General features: G+C 41.3%; 2 protein-coding genes across 3 annotated transcripts in view; one reads left to right on the forward strand and one right to left on the reverse strand.

Annotated features, from left to right (window-relative positions):
- SHTN1 (shootin 1) overlaps positions 1 to 4,239 on the forward strand; it is a 94,803-nt gene extending 90,564 nt beyond the window's left edge. Inside the window, exon 15 of one of the 2 annotated variants that reach the window (XM_033130811.1) lies at positions 3,588 to 3,731. In XM_033130811.1, the coding sequence (XP_032986702.1) occupies positions 3,588 to 3,599 (12 nt within the window). In that variant the 3' untranslated portion in view covers positions 3,600 to 3,731. Of the gene's footprint in view, positions 1 to 3,587 lie in introns of both variants that reach the window. The other variant, XM_033130810.1, reaches the window with a different exon arrangement.
- A 13-nt stretch (positions 4,240 to 4,252) lies between these two features.
- ENO4 (enolase 4) overlaps positions 4,253 to 18,640 on the reverse strand; it is a 28,597-nt gene continuing 14,209 nt past the window's right edge. The window contains exons 9-14 of the mRNA XM_033130812.1: positions 16,841 to 17,008; positions 14,239 to 14,364; positions 12,709 to 12,904; positions 11,166 to 11,233; positions 10,530 to 10,647; positions 4,253 to 8,709 (exon numbers count right to left, since the gene is read on the reverse strand). Coding sequence (XP_032986703.1) covers positions 8,555 to 8,709; positions 10,530 to 10,647; positions 11,166 to 11,233; positions 12,709 to 12,904; positions 14,239 to 14,364; positions 16,841 to 17,008 — 831 coding nt within the window. The 3' untranslated portion in view covers positions 4,253 to 8,554. The remainder of the gene's footprint in view (positions 8,710 to 10,529; positions 10,648 to 11,165; positions 11,234 to 12,708; positions 12,905 to 14,238; positions 14,365 to 16,840; positions 17,009 to 18,640) is intronic.

Consider the following 18,640-nt stretch of genomic DNA (forward strand, 5'->3'; position numbering starts at 1 on the left):
TCTCTGCCTCTTCCCATAAGATGGGGATGGAGCTAGAATGAGACCTAGGAGGAACTTGCCTGATTCCATAAGGGTCCCTCGGCAGCTCCCCAAGGGAAACAGGAATGGACCTAATGATCTCAAACTGGGAGGAGCTACAAGTCACAAAGGAAAAAAGAAAACAAGGATAGCTTGAAGGGTTGGATGTTTATATTTACATATCTGAAAGATGCAGCTGAAAACGGATTCAGCAAGAAGTAAATCAGACACCACGCCACAATTAGCCTGTAGTATCATTATGTTTCAGGAGAAGATGCCTTTGGTAAAACAGCACAGTGCTGTGGGAAAAGCAGGAAGGTGGAGATAAGAACTGCTGGTTCTTGTTCTGGGCCTGCTGCTGATAAGCTGTGTGATTTTAGGCCAGGCTCTTCCCCTCCCCAAATGTCATTTTCTTCTGCTGTAAATAAGGACAGGTTGGACTCGATGCTTGCCATAGTCCCATTTAGTCTTGAACCCATTCGGATTCCAAGTCAGTGGGCATTAACCTTGAGAAACCCGTTACTCTGACTCTCAATGCATAGATTCAGAGAAATTGTCCACTGTGCCAAGTTCAGTGATAATCAACAAAGGAGCTCTCAAATTGTAGCCTACAGGTGACTTAATAATAGATTAATCTGCAGTTGAGAGGCTTACTTCAAGAAAGAGGAACAATTCTTTGCACTGAGACAATTCCAGGACAATTTCAGCCTGACAATACAAGGTTTCTGAGTTTTCAGTTTAATCGACCCCCATTTGTTGCTGTTGGGCAGCCCTGAGAGCACTACTTGGAAGTATTCAGCCTCCAGCCGATGAAGAAAGCTTTTGTAGGACGTGCTCACCACCCCTTCACCTGCAGACACATGCGGGCATGAAAACATCCCTGCTAGTTCTACAGAAGGGATCCAGGTCAATATGGGTCCATGGACTTTGTTCACCTAGAATGAGATGAATGCTCATTTGCATGCTTAGAGCGGATTGGCTGGCTTACAGAACGGTGGCCTCAAACCTAAGACATCGGAGCCAGACTGGTGACTTGATGCACAGGTTTTGCTGTGGCTTCAAGTGTAACAACCTAGCTAGGCTGGAACTTCCTTTCTTAGAACCCCCTTGCCCGTTTGCTTCTATTACTAGGTTAAGGTTGACCAGAAGAGAAATTTGCATGGGATTTAGAACACAGAAATGACCTATAGTGTTTTTTTGTTTTGTTTTGTTTTTTTTGGTTTTTGGGGTTTTTTTAACGCTGTGAAGATTTAGGGCAGATGCTGTTAACAGTTCATGCACGTCATCACCTATTTGGCATGTGCCAGCAGCTGGCCCACAGGTTCTCTAGCTTCCCATCTCTTCCTTCAGCTTCTCCAAATCCTAGACCAGGAGCATGTGCCGTTCCACGTGGAGTGGCCTCCCCAGTTTATACTGCAGGTCGTCTGCTGCATCATCAGGATTGGGGATTGTGAGAGCTGCTGCGCTGGTTTGTCCTCAGTCTCTTGCCACTTTTCATCCATCTTCCTTTTCAGCTGCCAAAACTGCTGACTTCAGGCCCAGCGTGAGACTTAGAGGCCACAGACCTTCATGGACTGCCTAACCAGCTCCCTCCACTAATGCGAATTAGCCCGTGGTCTAATTCCTATAATAAATCCCCGATAACACGCATGGTAGTTCTGCTTCTCTGACCGTCCCCGAGTAGATACAGCCTTTCAGGTGTCGCTTGGGTCAGAGAAAGTGAAACCAGGTCTCAGTGGGGAAACTACAGCCCATTCTGAGTCCCAGAGTCTAGTAACAGACATCCTGACAGGTGGGTCCTCGGCCAAGGTGGATGAACAGTGTCTTGATGTTTTCTAATGACAAGGACGTTACCAAATCAAGGCAGAAATGAAGGAATCCGTCCTCACTACTGCATAGCTTTCCTCTCAGGCTCCTGGGCATGTCTTTGCTTTTAGCTCCTCCAAAGAAGATGGAGTTCTGTGTTAGCCACTTACTGATGACGAGCACGCCACAGTTAGTATAAGCGGATAACCAGACGTAGTGCTTTTCAAGGGTTTCAATAAATCTCATAGTATGGTCAGAAAGGGACAAAACTGGTCATTGGGTTTAAGGGTTTTTGTACCTGTGGCTGGACCATGGAGGCCACTTTCTCTCAATAGTTGATCATTTGTTCGTTGTTTTTGCCGTGCAACAGAGACCTCCACGCCTCCTCACACCTAAAGCCTTCGTTTCTGCCCATGCGTTCTGAACCTTTCTCGGAGTTAATTTGTATCTGCTCATTTGTTTAGTCCACAAATGAGTCTGCGCTAGGTGCTAGCTAGGATGTAACTGTGAACAAAGCTGAATAGTCTCTGTTTCGTGTAAACTGCTTACATTTTATTTGGAGAGACAGACATTAAACAGCTGATTGCACAATATTTATTTATAAGTGTGGTCAGTCCCACCAGGGAGAAGTATTGAGTGGTAAGGGAATGCCTCCCCAGCAGATCTGACCCGCTCTGGGCCTCAGAGAGTTGTGGAAATCAACTCTTGGTGAGGGGCTGGTAGAGCAGTGGGCACAGCCTGCCAGCAGTTCACCAGTAGGTGTCCTGACGGCCAGAGGTGGGACAGGGTGTACTGCTTCATGGTTAACATCCTAGCGTTCGCCAAGACGACCAGATAAGTCTGAATAGCTCCTGCCGCGTGCATCCCTCAACTTTCAGGCACCAGGCCAGCAGCCCAGTACCTTCAGATGGTGGCTTCTGACTGTGACTTGAGAGAATGGGGTGTCGACTGCCAAATGTCCTGACACATGGCAAGAGAAGAGTGTTTTAGGACATCTCTTTCCACAAGGAAATTGTCACCCGCTCAGCTTGAGAAGCAGTAGCTTTTTGCATCGGAAGAGAAAAGAGGAAACCTCTGTGGAAGAAAGAAATTGTATCTGAAATTCAGTAAGAAATTTCTCAAGAAACACAATTCTCCTTTTTAGAAAAAGTTTCTGGTGACTTAGCATTTTAGCTTCTTCTCTGGGTGCTCCCATCCGCCCTTCCTCCCTCACCTTCCCCAGGTCTGACCAGATTCCTCGTCAATAGTGGCAGCGACCAACACGTCTGTCAGCTTTCCATCAGCCATGGGGGTGATTTACCTCCCTCATCCCTGCAGTCTCCTCAGAGCTAATCTGCAACCAGATATACCCTGGGACACAAGGGAAAGGGGTAGCTGGTAGCTGGCTCCTTCCAGCTAAGTGAAAGCGGGTCAGGAGTCGGCACAGGCGGTGGGCGGTGTGCACATGTCCATAAGCTTAGCACTTCCTGAGTCGAGCATGTAATTAAGCAGGTAGGTGCATTTGGCTTTTTAACATTTCTGTAGTTAATTGCTCAGACTTTTGCTGCCTTCTTTTTTCTGGTCTTCTGCTCCTAATATGTAATCTAATAGCTCTTTTTTTTTTTTTTTTTTTTTTAATGGCTGGCATCTTGTAGACCATTTTGTGCATGTGGATTAGACTTAGAACATTCTGGGTTGTTTGATCGTCTGAATCCAGGAATGTGAAGGACAACTATTTTCTCTCTCTGTTTCTTCTTCTTATTGTTTGACTGTTTGTTCCCTAGGCCTCCCAGTAACACTGGATGGAGGAGACGGTACGTTGGCAGTGAAAAGCACGCTGAACCAGTTGTAGTTTTAGACCCTGTTTCAACACATGAATCCCAAACCAAAGACCAGGTTGCTGACAAAGATCCAGCTCAACACAAGGATGATGAAGGCAACATTAAACCAGACTACAAAGAAGACAGTATTGAAAAAAGAGACACAGACAGCTCCAACTGCTGATCCGTAAGCCACAAGGCTGACGTGTAGAATTCCTTGTCAGTAAGCACAGGATTACTTTTGGTGTATTGGCAAGGGCTGCAGACATTCTGCTCTTGTCACTTGTATTCAGATTACAGGTTCTTTTCTGGTGTCACTTTTGTAATAAGTAGTTCACCTATAAACATAAGTAAGCTGTTGAGCAAAATACACATTCGATGTAGTGGTTTTTTTATCTTTATAGGATAAGATTTTTTTCTAATTACTGTATTAAGTGTGACTTCTTTTAGAAGGTTACAAAAAGTCAGATGTTGATGTCTTTTTAGGTCATGTGCATACCACTATTCAAATGTAATGCTGAAAGTTTACAGTGCTGTGGGTAATTGGATAAACAGACCTGACCAACTTAAGGTGATTTAAAAAGCCCCCAGATAAGTTTTTTGTGTTTTTTTGTGGTTTTTTTTTTTTTTTTTTTTTTTGCCTCTGAGCCGTTTTTTGCTTCTGAGCCTCTTTTGATGGAGAGACTGTAGTAGCATGGAAATTGTTAGGTACTATGGCATACAAATTCCTTTCTAGGATATACTGAGATAAACTTAAAATTCAGGAGCTGGCATCAAACCAGTAGTCGCATAGTCAATGTTAATTACACACACTGTTAACTATGGGATGAAAAATACATGCTATTGATCATGTCCAAAGCCTCCCAAGGACTTGGGTGGAAATGCTCTGGTGGCCTGAATGCAGAATTGAGGTGAAAGTGCAGCCCTTGAGTTCAGTGGAGTGTTGGTAAACGATGTGCTCTGTGCTGTGAGTTAATTGTGTTTTCTCATGTACTAATGTGGCACAAGGACCATATTTTATCACAGTTCTTCTGTACAGTGAAGATCAGCGACAAGCACACAATTTTCTTGCTTCACTACTATTCTACGTTAGGCAGGGGTTTTTTTTGTTTTGTTTTTTGGTGTTTTTTTTTCTTTTTTTTAAAGAAATTAAGTGGTAGTCAGTCTCTAAAAATACAATGTTTCAGCCTACCACAGTGAATAAATAGAAATGTAATCAGGGATTTTTTAAAAAAGCTTGTGCAGCTTTTCAAAGTTGATTGTTTCAAAATTGGTGTTTATTTAAAATAAGTGGTAATGTACTTGAATGCGTTTTTTTTTATGACAATGATTCAGTAATGATAATTTTACTATTAAAGAAAGTGAAAGGTTTGGTTTTGTTAGCATGGCTCAGCATGTAGCTGTCAGGTGTTTCTTACGAAGGGCAAAGGAAAATGATATAGTAATAATTGCAGTATTTGTATTGTACTTTATTTTTGCACGTATGCTAAGCATAGGCTTGAAGAGGTGGGTAGTTTACCTGACGTACTTCCTGTATTTGGAGATAATTATCTTTCTGTAGGTGCATTATGCTTGACTGTTTTCATGTTCTTCCAGTGATGATTTTACAGTTCCTTCTCAGTTTCCTCCTGGGGAATTAAAATGTAACGTTTTTCAACTGTAATCTTCCCTAATTGAATAATACTGCTATGTGATATACTAACTACAAACTGCATTAATGCACTTCAACAAGTTCTGTTATGCTGTGATTGAACTCTCCTCACCACACTTATTAAAAAGCATCCAGTTTCCCATGAAAGGTCAGTTGTGGTTATTGACATTTTTGGGTTAGTTGCTCAAACTTGACATTCTTTAATAAGAAAATTATATGAGTTGATAACTTCAGTAATTTTGAATAATCGACAAAATGGCTAATTTTGAGGACTTTTATTCCACGTTTCTTCATGCTCTCCTCCTTCCTGTGTCTGTCATCGGTCTGTGGGTGTGTGTCGTACACACTTAGGAATATAAAGATAGTCTTATTCCATAGCTTATCACACACATCAACAGAACATTGCAGTTATAAGAGCACCCTCGTTTCCAGGTAAGAAGTGAACCGTTTGGTGAGGTGTGTTAGCTAGGCCAGGCAACAGTAGTAACTGGTAGTTTGGAAGTGTTCTTGCCGTTTCTAAGCTGCTTCCTTTCCTTCACCATGATCACAAAGCATTTCAAATTAATTGGATAGAAAGATAGTTGATGTAGGATCTTTTTCTATGTACACTTTTCCCCTTTTTACATCAGATTTTAGGAAGTTTTGCCCCTGTGGGGTACAGTTGTCAGCAAGCAGTTGGTCTGGGATGGGGAGACATTGGAGGACTAGTGTTTGTATCTTCAAGGTACGTTCTCAGCTATTTGAATACAAAAATTATAGACACCCTACTTATACTATTTTAAAGTTACAAGGGGCTGCCATCTTTATTTTTTTGTTTTCTCTAAAAAATTATTTATTCTTCCTTCTGTTTTGGAAATACAAATTATGCCTCATCATCTACAGAGTTTTCTAACTCACGTTGATGCGTTTTTATAGCCAGAGTGAGGGAAGGGGTACATGTGCTCTTGCCAGTAAAAAAAAAAAACCGACAAAGAAAATGTCTCCCTTCTTCTGAAAGAATAGGAATTTAACCAAAATTCCAGCAGCCTTTTGTATCTGAGCTAGTCTCACAGTGTCACCCGTGGAAGTTTCAGTGGCTGATTGGTCCTGTGGAAATTCTGATGGGCAGAGGTCTGCCGGGCTGTAACCACCCAGCCTCGTTGGTCTGGGGGAAAAGGAGGGACGTGTTGGCTCTGGGTACTCACCAGTAATTCCTCCTTACCAGTAACATGTTTGTTGCGAATGGAGTAGGTAGTACAGGTAAAAATTACCATTAATCATCTTTCCAGACCATTTTTTGGTTGGTTGTCAGCTAAGTGATAGTCCATAGCACAGATTGTTAAAAACAAAGTTTGGATGGTTTTTCTACATGCATGCTATACGTGTTTAGTCACTTTCATCATGGAACAGCTTTAGGTTATATGGCAATAAGTCGTGGAGAGTGGATAGCCATCACCAACCTCAGAAGGATCATCAAGTAGTCCTGACTTAAGGATTGACGTTTCTTCCGAGTGTGAACACTTCCCAATTCCACTGGCATTTCTTAATATGGGAGATGACTGGTTTCTTTCATCTCTTTTACAGATAATATCTTACATGTAAGACATATGTTTTATATCTGTTGTTATAACAAATGTAGACAGAAAAATAGAAACAGTGCTTATCGCTTTAAGAAATTTGAAGTACTGCCTACCCACTGGTGACCGCAATCCTCAAGTGAGGTGACGGCGAATTAAGGTGGGCTCTATTGAAATGAAAGTGCTGGTCTGGTGGAGGTAATAAATCACCTCTTTGGTTAATTTAATTTAGCGGTTGAACTCAGTTGCACATGTTTGCCTGGGTTCCGTTCATTTCATTTTAATTTGTGTCACAGTTCCAGGGCATGTTCTCACATGGTCTCCCATATTTCTTGTGTGTACGCACGTATGTACCTCTGCAGAGGCTGCGTGAGCACCAGTCATGTTCCTCGTCCTTGAAAATGAATTTCCCTGCCAGCTTCTTGTACCCCATTGTTTGTTCTAAGCGTCAGAAGAGGCAGTAGCAACCCCAAAGCTGACACTGTTCCCCCAACTTAGATACCCACCAGTTCTGCCCCTGAGCCCAATTTAGGTCATTGCTTCGAGAGTAAGGCCATGGCTGTGCCCTGAGGCCCCCTGTCAGTAAAGGTCCTCGGTGTGTTTGGCAAAAACTTACAGAATATACCAGAAATCTAAACTTAACCGTGTCTCCCCGAAAATAAGATCGGGTCTTATATTAATTTTTGCTCCAAAAGACGCATTAGGGCTTAATGTTCAGGGGGTGTCATCCTGAACAATCACGCTAGGGCTTATTTTCCGGTTCGGTCTCATTTTCAGGGAAACACGGTAGCCAACTCTCCCACAGGTCAGTATATAGGAATGTGTGTAATTTTGGGGAAAAGCAAATAACTTAGAACAGAGAACCTAAATCATACAAAGCAGTTTGGCATTATTATATCTATAGGTATGTGTTCGGGTAAGTTGATTTCTGTTTCTCCTCCGCTGTACCCCCCGTCCTGGCTCACAAAAGAGGCTGTTCAGTTCGCTTATACATTGCATTGTTTGCAATCACCTGTTAAGTGCTGTAGTATAAATAATTGGGTACTTAATTGCCGTAAGAATATTTATTCACTTGCTAATGTGTTTGTTTATACTCATTCTTGTTGCAGAAAGGGTTGAAGGAGACCCACAAGGACATATAAGAAAAAAATTAAATTTAGAAAGAGGAGGGAACAAGGGAAAAGGGAATTAAGGTTAGGAGAGTAAGAGGGAGCTGTTTGACTGTAATGAAAAGAACGAAGCTCTCCTACTTCTGCATGAGATTGGCTAAAAAAAAAAAACATGTCCATGCTTTCTAGCACAGGTGTGTAAGATAAACCCAGAAGATGTACACCTGTTCCTGGCAAAGAGATCTTCTAGTGTAAGAGATTGTTGTTTACAGAGATGTTTTGATTTGTAAAGTATGAGGTGTTTGAACTGAGTTGGCAATAAAAGTACTGGACTCGGTCCTGCCCCCTCCCCAAAGTGGACAGGGGAGCTGGCATACAAACAAAATCTCCACGGAAATGTGACAGCTGTCAGACAGAGTTCACAGGTATAATTTCAGGGAGAAATTCTACATAGACTATGTATGTTACCAAACAGTGACATGAAAAGAAGGGGCACACAAGTTCACTTGACGTTTTAGAGCAAAACCCATCTGAGGACCTACTTGGGAGCTAGCAGTCTAACAACACTGACGGAGCTGCTGTCCGTGGGCGTGTGCAGCCCTGCCCAGAAGAGGCTCACGCTTTGGCTGATTCCTCTCCAGCTTCTGCGGGGAAGATGGGCTGCGGGGGTTCACGCAGCTCCCCAGCCACCTCCGCCGCAGCCTCGTGAGATTCGGCAGCCTTGTCATTGTCCTTGTTCGAGCCAAGAACTGTGTACTCTTCCTTGAAGCCTATTAAAAAAACCACACCAATAAAGTTTACTGTCTAATTCAGCGCTGCCAATTTTGTTGTTCTTTGTTATGTGATTTAAAGGAGATAGTCCTCAGAACTGCCCATCACCATTAGAAAGGACCCTAAAACCATGTACCACTGAGCCTGTTTGGGTTATACAATAACTGTGCAATACCCTTGTTTTTTTCAGTTTGCTTTATGCCCTTATACAACCTTCTGGAACATTTGCTGTGCAGTGGACTTTGGGCAGTGGCTTAGCAGAAAAGGAAAAGAGGAAGAATATCACGTAGAGGAAAGGCCAGTACTCTGCATGATACAAATCATTGCCAACTAACTGTTCCAAGGTAAATGACTGTAGACTATTCCAGCCAGGTCCGTGTAGGGAGTGACGGGGTTTTATTGGCTGACCTTGCCAAGATTTCCTACTCAGTCTGTTGGTGGAGACATTTGTTTCTCTAGGTTTTGGTCCCCTGAACTTTTATTGACTACTGTCAGTGTCAGAGAGTTTCTCATTAATCTGTTAATCCATTCCGGAATGCTCAGGAGCCTGTCCTGTCACCAGGGAGGGGCTGGGCCTCCGGTCGGTCGCCAGAGTCCTATTTGATGTCCTGAAGCAGCTGTTTCCCTTGTGGCGAAGTCTGGCTGGACATGTGACAGGTCATTAAACCCAAGGCTTAATACAAGTCAGGATGACATAAGAAAGTAAACATATGCAGGAAGAATATAATTTTACCTATTTGAAGACACAAACCCTTGTATTGTACACTAAACCACGCAAACTAACATTTGGCTGCTTCCAAGATCGGTACTTACGTTAAACAAGACAAATTTGTATTAATAATCACAATTTCTATTGGCCTCTTTTTCCTTTTTTATTTTTTATTTTTATTTTATTTTTTTAATGGTTAGAATGTTTATTACATAACATATTAATACAAATTTATTTTTGTCACATCATAATTTTCAAATGGTCTTTTTCCTTTTTTAAATGCATGTATTGAGTCAAGAAGTAGGACTGCTTCTTTGCTTTCATATCCAGTAATTGGTTATGCTCCACAATACATTCTACGATATATCTCATTTAATAGATTTCATTTATAGCATCCAAGAAAATTTCTTATTTTAATTGTCAGCACTACTTAAATAATACGTACTGTTTTTCAGTATATCAATTTTTTATTCTATCTTAAAATACAAAATAGTTTTACAATGACAAAGGTAGTAATTACTAGTCCCTTTAAATGTCTGCATGCTTTGGCCATCACTGTCATAAAAAGTAAAAATGCACATTTGCGGTGTTTCTCTCCAGTTAGCCAGTATACAGGGTGCTTCTACCCATGCAGATTTACAGAGGTTTAATGTCATAAGTGATTGCTTCGTTTCTCTTGAGACCACAGCCTTCCCAAAGTACATTAAAATCAACATGCTGCCTGCTTAAGTAAAAGGAGCTGTTTCCAAGATCCATCAGGAAAGTAAAGATCTATCTTTAACTTGCATGGGCTGTGCAGAGAGACCTTAACTATAATTTGAACCATAACAAAAGGTAGGGTTGAAGATGCCAATCAATCAATTCTATTGAAAAGCATCACGCAGCCTATTCATCAAGAAGAACAGGGAGAGTTTTAAACATTCAGGTAAATAGATAATCCATTAAGAAAACAATGTACATTGTGGCAAGTGCCATCCTGGTTTTGTCAGCACTTATTTGTAGCCTTTGGATTCCCTTGCCCTCCTGCCGAGGGATTTCTATTCCCCTTCTTCCAGTCTTTGTTCTCTTATTCATGGCTAAGTGAAAACAAAGCAAGAAAGCACAGCATACCCAGTGTTCCATTCTGGACGAGTTCTTCCTCTATAGTAAAAAGGCGGTTGTACTTAGTCACCCGCTCGCCTCGAGAAAGACCTCCCAACTTGATAAACCGGACACCGAGTCCAACAGCCTTAAGAAGGGGAAGAAACAACTTATTTTAAGTGGGGGGAGTCACATTTTGCTCAAAGGACAGTGTCACTCTGTGCTGTTCTGGTGTTTCTTTTAACTTCGTTTTTTTATCTTTACCTAAGTAAAGGGGGCCTGCTTACAAGCTGCGGGTGTCAAAAGGTAAGGACGTAGTGTGACTACATCAGATGCTTCAGTAGCCCTGTAAGCATGCTGAGTTCATCTAAGAACATTCTGGCCTTTCTCACTTCGTGTTAGAAGGTGAGATTGCAAGTGCCCGCCCCAGTTATTTAAACGATGTTATTTAAACGTGCCCATCGTTTTTTCCCAGGACTTCATTTTTCCTTTTTAAAAGTTCTGAGATTAGGTCTTTGCAAAAGGTAGCGGTCTGGGAGGAAGCAAGTCTATTTCATAAAAGGTTACATGACTTTCTCTGCCACAGACTGCATTTCTGTGAAATACCTGTTCGTGATAAGAGCAGTATTTGGGCAATTCTGCAATTGAGCAGCGTTCAGCGCTTACCAGATCGGCGAGGCTGCCATCAGAAGACTCTCCTTCTGCGCTTCCAAAGATGGCAATGTGCTTCTCACCTGCAGGCAGAGGAATTCTTTGTAGTTTTAGAGGGTACAGAAACAATGAGCACATAGATGAGCCTCTGAGACCAAAATATACAACTTCCCAGAGATTTAAAACTTTGCTAGAGAGAGTCAGTTATTTGACCATCTGAGAACTCTAGCCCAAACATTTGCAATTTTATTACTCTGGTTTTATCTGTTGACCCCTTTCCAGTAGCTTACATGCTAAATACTAAATGAATGCCATGTTTCATCAAATTTACGATACCATGAATTAATTGTAAGATGTACTGTTATTACCACTAAAGGGAAAAAAATGCTCAAGTTAGATGGACACATTTCCAAGACCACAGCTGTAAGACATGTTATCTGTGTTCAGTGTAGAAAAATGCATCTTTGGAATCAGTGGACAGTGAGTGCAAGGGTATCACGTTCAGAGTTGATGTGCCTAAATAATGGAGTTCACATTTCATCACGTTGAATTTTATTCCATGGAAGCTGTTATTCTGAATGCTGACTTACTAGGAGAGCAGTGTTGACAGTATTTAATCAGCCACTTGCGGATCTCAAAGCCCCTTGAAACTTGCCAAAGGCTACAAAGAGTGCAAGCCAGAGTTCTTCCTAGAGTGACAGTGTTTGTGTTTTAAAGGCAGCTACAGCAGCAATCTGAAGTGAATGACGACTGCTGAGGTGTGGTTCATAGACTGGGGCACCCGCAGTCCCAGGGACTGCAGGCCATTATTTCATTCACCCTTGGGTACTAGCCCAGGCCCCTGGCTGCCAGTCTCACGCTGGGTCCTGCTCCAGGTCTGAGACTACCCTTCTGCCTGGTTCCTGAGACCCACTCGTGATATTTATGTTTCAGGCACTGTGCATAAGTGAACAAGACTCCCATGAACTCATGGGAGTCTAGTGGGGGACACCAGGCATCAAATAATTGTACAAATAATTGTGGCAAGTACAACAAAGAGACAATGGGATTCTGTGAGAAAGATTCAGAGCGACCAGTTAGGGGTGGAGGACGTCAGGGAAGGCACAGATGTCTGAAGAGGTTCACTTTAAGGCAAGAAGACCCGAAGGATCAGGAGTAAACAGCACCGAGCAAAGCATTGAAGGCTGAAGGAACGGCACGTTGAAAAGCCGCAAGGTGGTGACAAGTTTGAAACTTTGGAGGAATTTAAAAAAGTGTGAGCGAGTGGGATCACTGGCGTGTCGTGTGAAGCTGATAGGGCAGTGGCCTTATTTACACACCTTTCTGGAAGCACTAAAGGGCATGACCTCCTGGACTGGGGCTGATACTGGAACGCTGTGGAACCAACCAGTAAGCTGCATTTTGTTTCCCAGCACAAATCTCTCATAGATGGTTGGATTTCTTTCCTTCCAAGATTTTATTCCATGCTTTTTATTAACTGAGGTACTGCATACTTTGGGCTTCTTGTACAACCATGTTAAGTTCATGATAAGTCTTTCAGAACTCTACTTTTACTCACTGTCAATGAGATTGGTTACTTCCACCAAGTCAGACATCGTAGTTTGATTCGTATGTTTTATGATCAGCCCACTGGATTTGGGGATGCTGATGTTTCCATCCGCTAGAAGTTTAGAAATACTTTTGGATGCACTTCCTGCAATTATGTAACACCTGGAACCAAGAGCACTGTAGATGCTGTCCCACTGTTCGGCGTCCTGGGTAAATATTTAAGAATTGATCATTATAATATATTGAACACAATCACAAAATAACAGGAACCACATAGCACATAATCGAAGCTATACGCCTTTCTGAGACACACAAAACACTTTTCTTCTGCATCTGCAGCCGAATGATGCCTGTACCACAGTCACACAAATTAACAAGCTTCTTAGAACAGAAACTTAGAATGATTAAATCTAGCTTAAAGATCTAGTGAAGAAAATGTTCGTACACATGAAGTGCTGTTCTCCACATGGATTCTGATGTTTTTCTTTCCCCACTTACTGTATTATCCATCATGCTGCTACGACTAGCTGGTTAGATTTTACTGTTATTTCTGATAAACAGACAACTGAAAGAAATCAGCCTGCAATGTCTCTAGGCCCTCATTCTCCACACCGTTATGTTTTCTTTTTGTTTGTTTGTTTGTTTTTGGTGAGACCACCAATAAGAAATGAAATGCTTATTATTAAAAAAAGGATGACATTCAAAGTCTTCCCAGCCATTGTACCAGATTTCAACCTATCCCATTAGAACAGGGGCTATAAGTACATCTTATCACACTAAAAAGAGCTGTGGTCAGGGCCTCAGAACAAGCATCAGAAGACAGATCTGGCAAGATCAAAGCACTAAGCTCAGCCGGCATCTTCCACAAGCACAGAGGAGCAGAGGCTGTGACTGGAAAGGTGGGACTGAGGCCCTGGGGCTCCCAGTGAGAACCAGCACTCTTCTGTCCCCCAAATTTAAAATTGTTGAGTTCACTCAAAGAAGGTATCTGTTCAGTAGGTATATGTGATGGTTCTCAAATTCATAAAGTCAAGAACTTAAGTTTGGGAGTTTAAGTGGGTTAGGAAGACATGGTCTTCTGTGGCAATATAAACAATTCTCGTCAGAATAGATTAAAAAAAGAACCTCAGTATCTCAAACCTTTCAAATATATGGCTTTGCTGCTTTTATGCATATGTAGTAAATGGATTTAGATTAAAAAGCATTTGGCCTTGTTGAAGTCCTGCTTCCATGAGCACTTGAAAAGGATGTCTGAGGAAGCTATTGAAGCATCCGCTAGCTCAGCTTCCAGCAGTTAGGTTGCTTGTAAATATACACGTAGTCCTGAAGTGCTTGGGAATGGCTGGCTTCATTCTGTAGCCAGGCACACTCCTTTCTAATTGTGTTTCTGCTATTCATTTGCTTAGTAAGTGCCTTTTCTCAACACCGAAATGAAGCAACTCAGCCCCAGTCCAAATTACAACACATGTCGAATGACAGAGCCAAAAGAATGAGATTTTATTCTGTGTTTTATTATAAAAATGCAAGGTGAATCCTGTACCTCTTTCCTGAAAGGATCAATTATGGCAATAATGGAAGGGAACTTGCCGATCAGGTCCACGTACAGGTCAACCATCTCAGCTGCAGTTTTGTGTGTTCCCGTCATCACTTCATACTTTCCTTTACTCTGATAAGTGTAAGGAAGAGTAAAGGATAAATGATGAATTCCTCAAATGTTAAAGACGTGATTCAAGTCCATTTTCATGCATTTGATATAAAAACATTGAAAACAGATTCTTTTCAGGCCACCTGAGAAATCGATGCATTTTACTTTTAATATCTGTTAAATATTCACCTGGGGAGAGCAAGTCACACCATTCCGCTTAGTGCCCCGTAAGCTCTTCCTTCTGACTTCGGATAAAGCCTTCTGCCCACAAACTAAGTGTAGAGTAGGAGGGCACATTTCTACATTTCTTTCTGGCGTTTAGGACATGGTGCGGGAACCCTGGCCGCCGGGGTAGATGGGCAGTAACATAAATCCACAAAACAACAGCAACGCAAAGCTGCCCGCTCACTAGAACCCACCATCTTTCAACTCACAGGGACAAATAGCTTGTTTCCTCCACTGTGCGTATTTCTAACATTTGAAAGCAGGGCGAGGCTTTTGAGATACTAACAACCAATAGGAAATGTAAAGGGACTTGTGTGAAGGCACCTCTTTCTCAGGTAGCATGCAAGTTCTAGAAGTAATAATATAGTCTTGAAAATAGAATTCCAGAGCAACCCCATTCATGGGAAGTTTGGCAAGCCCCCAAGTCTTTAAGGATAGAAGTAAACCGGCCTAAAGGGCCCAGTGAGGCTCTGCAAAACAGAGCATCTTTACTTCCAAGTCCCTGTTCAGGGATGGCACCTGGGATACTGAGGTACCAGGAGGGAGGTGGAAGGGAACAGGATGGCTGTTTGAGTTGACAGTGACTTCCTGCTGCTGCCGCTACACGAATGAATGGTTCCACTGGAATTAAGCAGGTTCTTAAGAAATCTGTAATTGAAAGGATTTCATACCTTTTTTTCCACATTAAATAGCATCAAGAACTTTTAGTGTCTATATTGCAAAGCTTTAAAATCCTATCTTGTCCGGAAGGAAATGCTAATGACTTTGAATTAAGATTACTATAAGAATTATCTGATATCAAGCAATATATTTTGCTGAATATAAGCAATAAATACTCATTCTACTTAGCACTAGTAGTCGGTTCTTTGTATATGTTCTTTGTATATGTTGCTGATGAAAACGTGCAATTGTTTTTCTCAATGGTACGCCTAGGAACCAATCATTATGTGAAGAACAGGAAATTATATTAAACTTTCCTATATGTGCTTTGTTTCTTTAGAAAAGAAAGTTCTTTACAGAAGAACTTTAAGAAAGCAGCTGAAACTTAGGATTCTTGTATACTGTTCAAATTTTCCTCTGATGTTAAAAGTTAGGATCATAAATCAAAGCGGAATCCTATCTGGTCATGTTGCCTGAATTTGACATTAATTACCTAGTCACCATAAATGCATGTCAATATACTGGGCATTTTATAAAACAGACTCAGCATTTAGGTGTTGGAAAATGGGAAGTATGTGTATAAGGTAGACTAGTTCTAATAGCTTTCCTAACATAATATTTTCCACATCTAAAGGTTAATTGCTGATGCATTACCCTGCGGAAGTGAGGACTACAACATTTTTTTGGGGAACCTGTTTTCCATTCTCGTTCTTTTAAAAAATAACTTCTGCCAGGTAGAGTGGTCCCCAGGTAAAGTTTCATCAGTAAAGATCTCTCTTCCTAATCCAGACTATGGATAACACTGTGATGGACTTAATTGGAATGGGATAAAAACATATTCTCCATAAACTTCAATAACTTGGAAATATTTTTATACTTAAAAAGTGAGTTACAGCCAAATCTCCAGGAACGATGTGTCTAGAAGGGTTTGTCAAGTCACTATTACAGCAGATCCACTTTTCATGACAAATTCGGCCTTTACCAACCAAATGGTTGTAGTCAGCAGAACATACTAATTTGTTACATTATTTTGTGGTAGCTCTCATGACTGCAATGTAAGCAACCCATTTTAGTCATTTTTGTTACAGAATTTCTCTATATAATTATTAGGACATTTTCTGTTAATTTACAAAATTAGGTATATCGTTCTTCTCTGGTCATTAGCTAACATAGCTTTCTCAACTCCGTTTATATTTTTTTTTCAAAAAAGTTATTTTAATTGTCAGTGCAATAAGACAAGAAAAAGAAGATACAAGAATTGAAAAGTAAGCAATAACCAAACTATCATTATTCATAAATTATGTAATGGTGAGCATAGAAATTCAAAGATAACCTTCTTAAACTGTTAGACTTATTAAGTAACGTGAGTAGAGTCAATGTATGAATACTAATTGTATTTCTAGTCCCCCCCGGAACAATTTTAATGATATTGTTATTAATAGCATCAAAAACACCATCAACTCCATTTATATTTGGACCCCCCAAAAATAATAACAAAAAAAATTAAGATCTGTTTGGAAATTTATACAGATAAGCTCTTCTTTTGAGTTCTAATTTAAAAACAATGGGACCTCAACAAAAAGTAATTAAATGTTCCGGGGTAGAAACTTACGTAGTCCATCAGCTCGTGTGCAGCACAGTTAATGGCCAGATGCAGATTTGTTCCCAATTCTAGCCCCAGGTTCGCACAGATTCCTTGTATTAGGAGCAGTGGCTGCTCTATGGTGTCATAAGCAATGGTTAAACAGCCAAGATGGGACATCTTGCCAGTGATGAGCTGCTGCAAGATCAGAGGAAAGGAACATGTGTAAATATAGCACATTCCGGTTCTTGGAGCTTCCTGTGTCAGGCACAGTTTATAACGAGCCACAGCTCTCCAAAGACGTGCCCCTCAGATTCTCGATGAGTCCTACTGCCAGGTCCCACTTATCTCTGCGTGACCCTTGGGCATATGATTGCCCTGCAGTATCTGGGAGTAGTTTTCTTCCTCATTTTACTTAGTACCAAGGTTTTCAGGTTTGACCTGGGAACACACTTTTCTGTCTTCAGTGTGTTGATGTTCTCTCTTTATTGCCTCTGCCATTGTACACGGGCTAACTTGAGCCCCAACCACCAGGGCTGAGACACCAGGCTGCCCCTCCCTGTAAACATCTGTCCTGCTTGTCCCTAACTGCCTTCTTCCTCCAAACCTGCTCTTTCCCGTGCTCCATTTTCCTTTAGCAGAATAGAACTCTTAAAACTTAACAATGCAATCCTACTTCAGGACAGTTTTTTATTTTAAAAAGGATTGAAGACTTCAGTTAATACGTAGGATGGAGCACTGAGGATGGATTTCAGTGGGAGATTTGAGGAGCCAAATGACCCCAGGAAAAGGCAGCCATATGCTTCTCTTGCAAGGTTAGCCTTGATGTGCCTTTGCCATAAATTGCCACTATGCAATTATAACATAAATTGAAGCAACATCAGTAATTCTGAGGGCTTAAGGCATGTGTGTGTGTGTGTGTGTGTGTGTGTACGTGTGTCAAACTCGAGCAAGCATGAACCTAGGTATAAACATCCCATTTTTACTGGTGTTAGCACTAGTTAATTACAAGAACTGTGGAACATTTTTAACGTCAATGACAGGAACCTTCTATTTGGCAAAGGAATAGTTGGGGAAATTTTTGTGTATCAATTGGGGTTTCATTACAGAGTCTTCTAAACTATAAAAGCATCACTTCATTTGGCACTTACTAAATGCCAAGCTAGTCTAAGCACTTTACATAATGTAAATACATACACTCCTTATGTTAACCCCACGAAGCACGTACTATTATTATCCCCATTTTACAGAGAGTTAAGTGGCTTGGAACAGGTTTTAATTCAGGCAGTTTAGCTCCAGAGTCCATGACTCTAACTCGGGTATGGCTGCCTCTCTAGAATCTGTCACCTAACCTGTTTCTAACAGGAAAAAAAGAAAAAGTAGTAAGGCTGATCACAGGAAGCGCTGACCTCGGTCTCAGTTTCTCTGAGCATGTAAGACAACCTACTGGAGTGAAGGGACCAGCGCTGAGATTTGGGTACTTGTTCACCATCCCCCACCCCTCTTGCAAGATTCCATGTTAGAGTGTTGTGCTCATTCTAACATGTACGACAACTGTCAAGTATTTTACTTTCTCTTTCTCTCCCAATTTTGAGAAGGAACTTACTTTTTTATCTGTACCAAGTCCTCTCCTTCCTTTACTGGCCCCTCTTACTGATGACTTCAAGAGAGTAAGTCCCTGACATCAGGCTAGAGAGTGCAGACTTAATAGAGCAAATATTATACATGTGAGCAACCTTTATCATTTGCATTTCCCCCAGGGTTCATATTGGTTTTCCTAACTATATGGTTGAAAGTTGAGGCATGTAAGAGGTGTATCTATCAGAGCAC

The sequence above is a fragment of the Rhinolophus ferrumequinum genome, chromosome 16, assembly GCF_004115265.2.
Source record: "Rhinolophus ferrumequinum isolate MPI-CBG mRhiFer1 chromosome 16, mRhiFer1_v1.p, whole genome shotgun sequence".
NCBI classification, from domain to species: Eukaryota; Metazoa; Chordata; class Mammalia; order Chiroptera; family Rhinolophidae; genus Rhinolophus; species Rhinolophus ferrumequinum.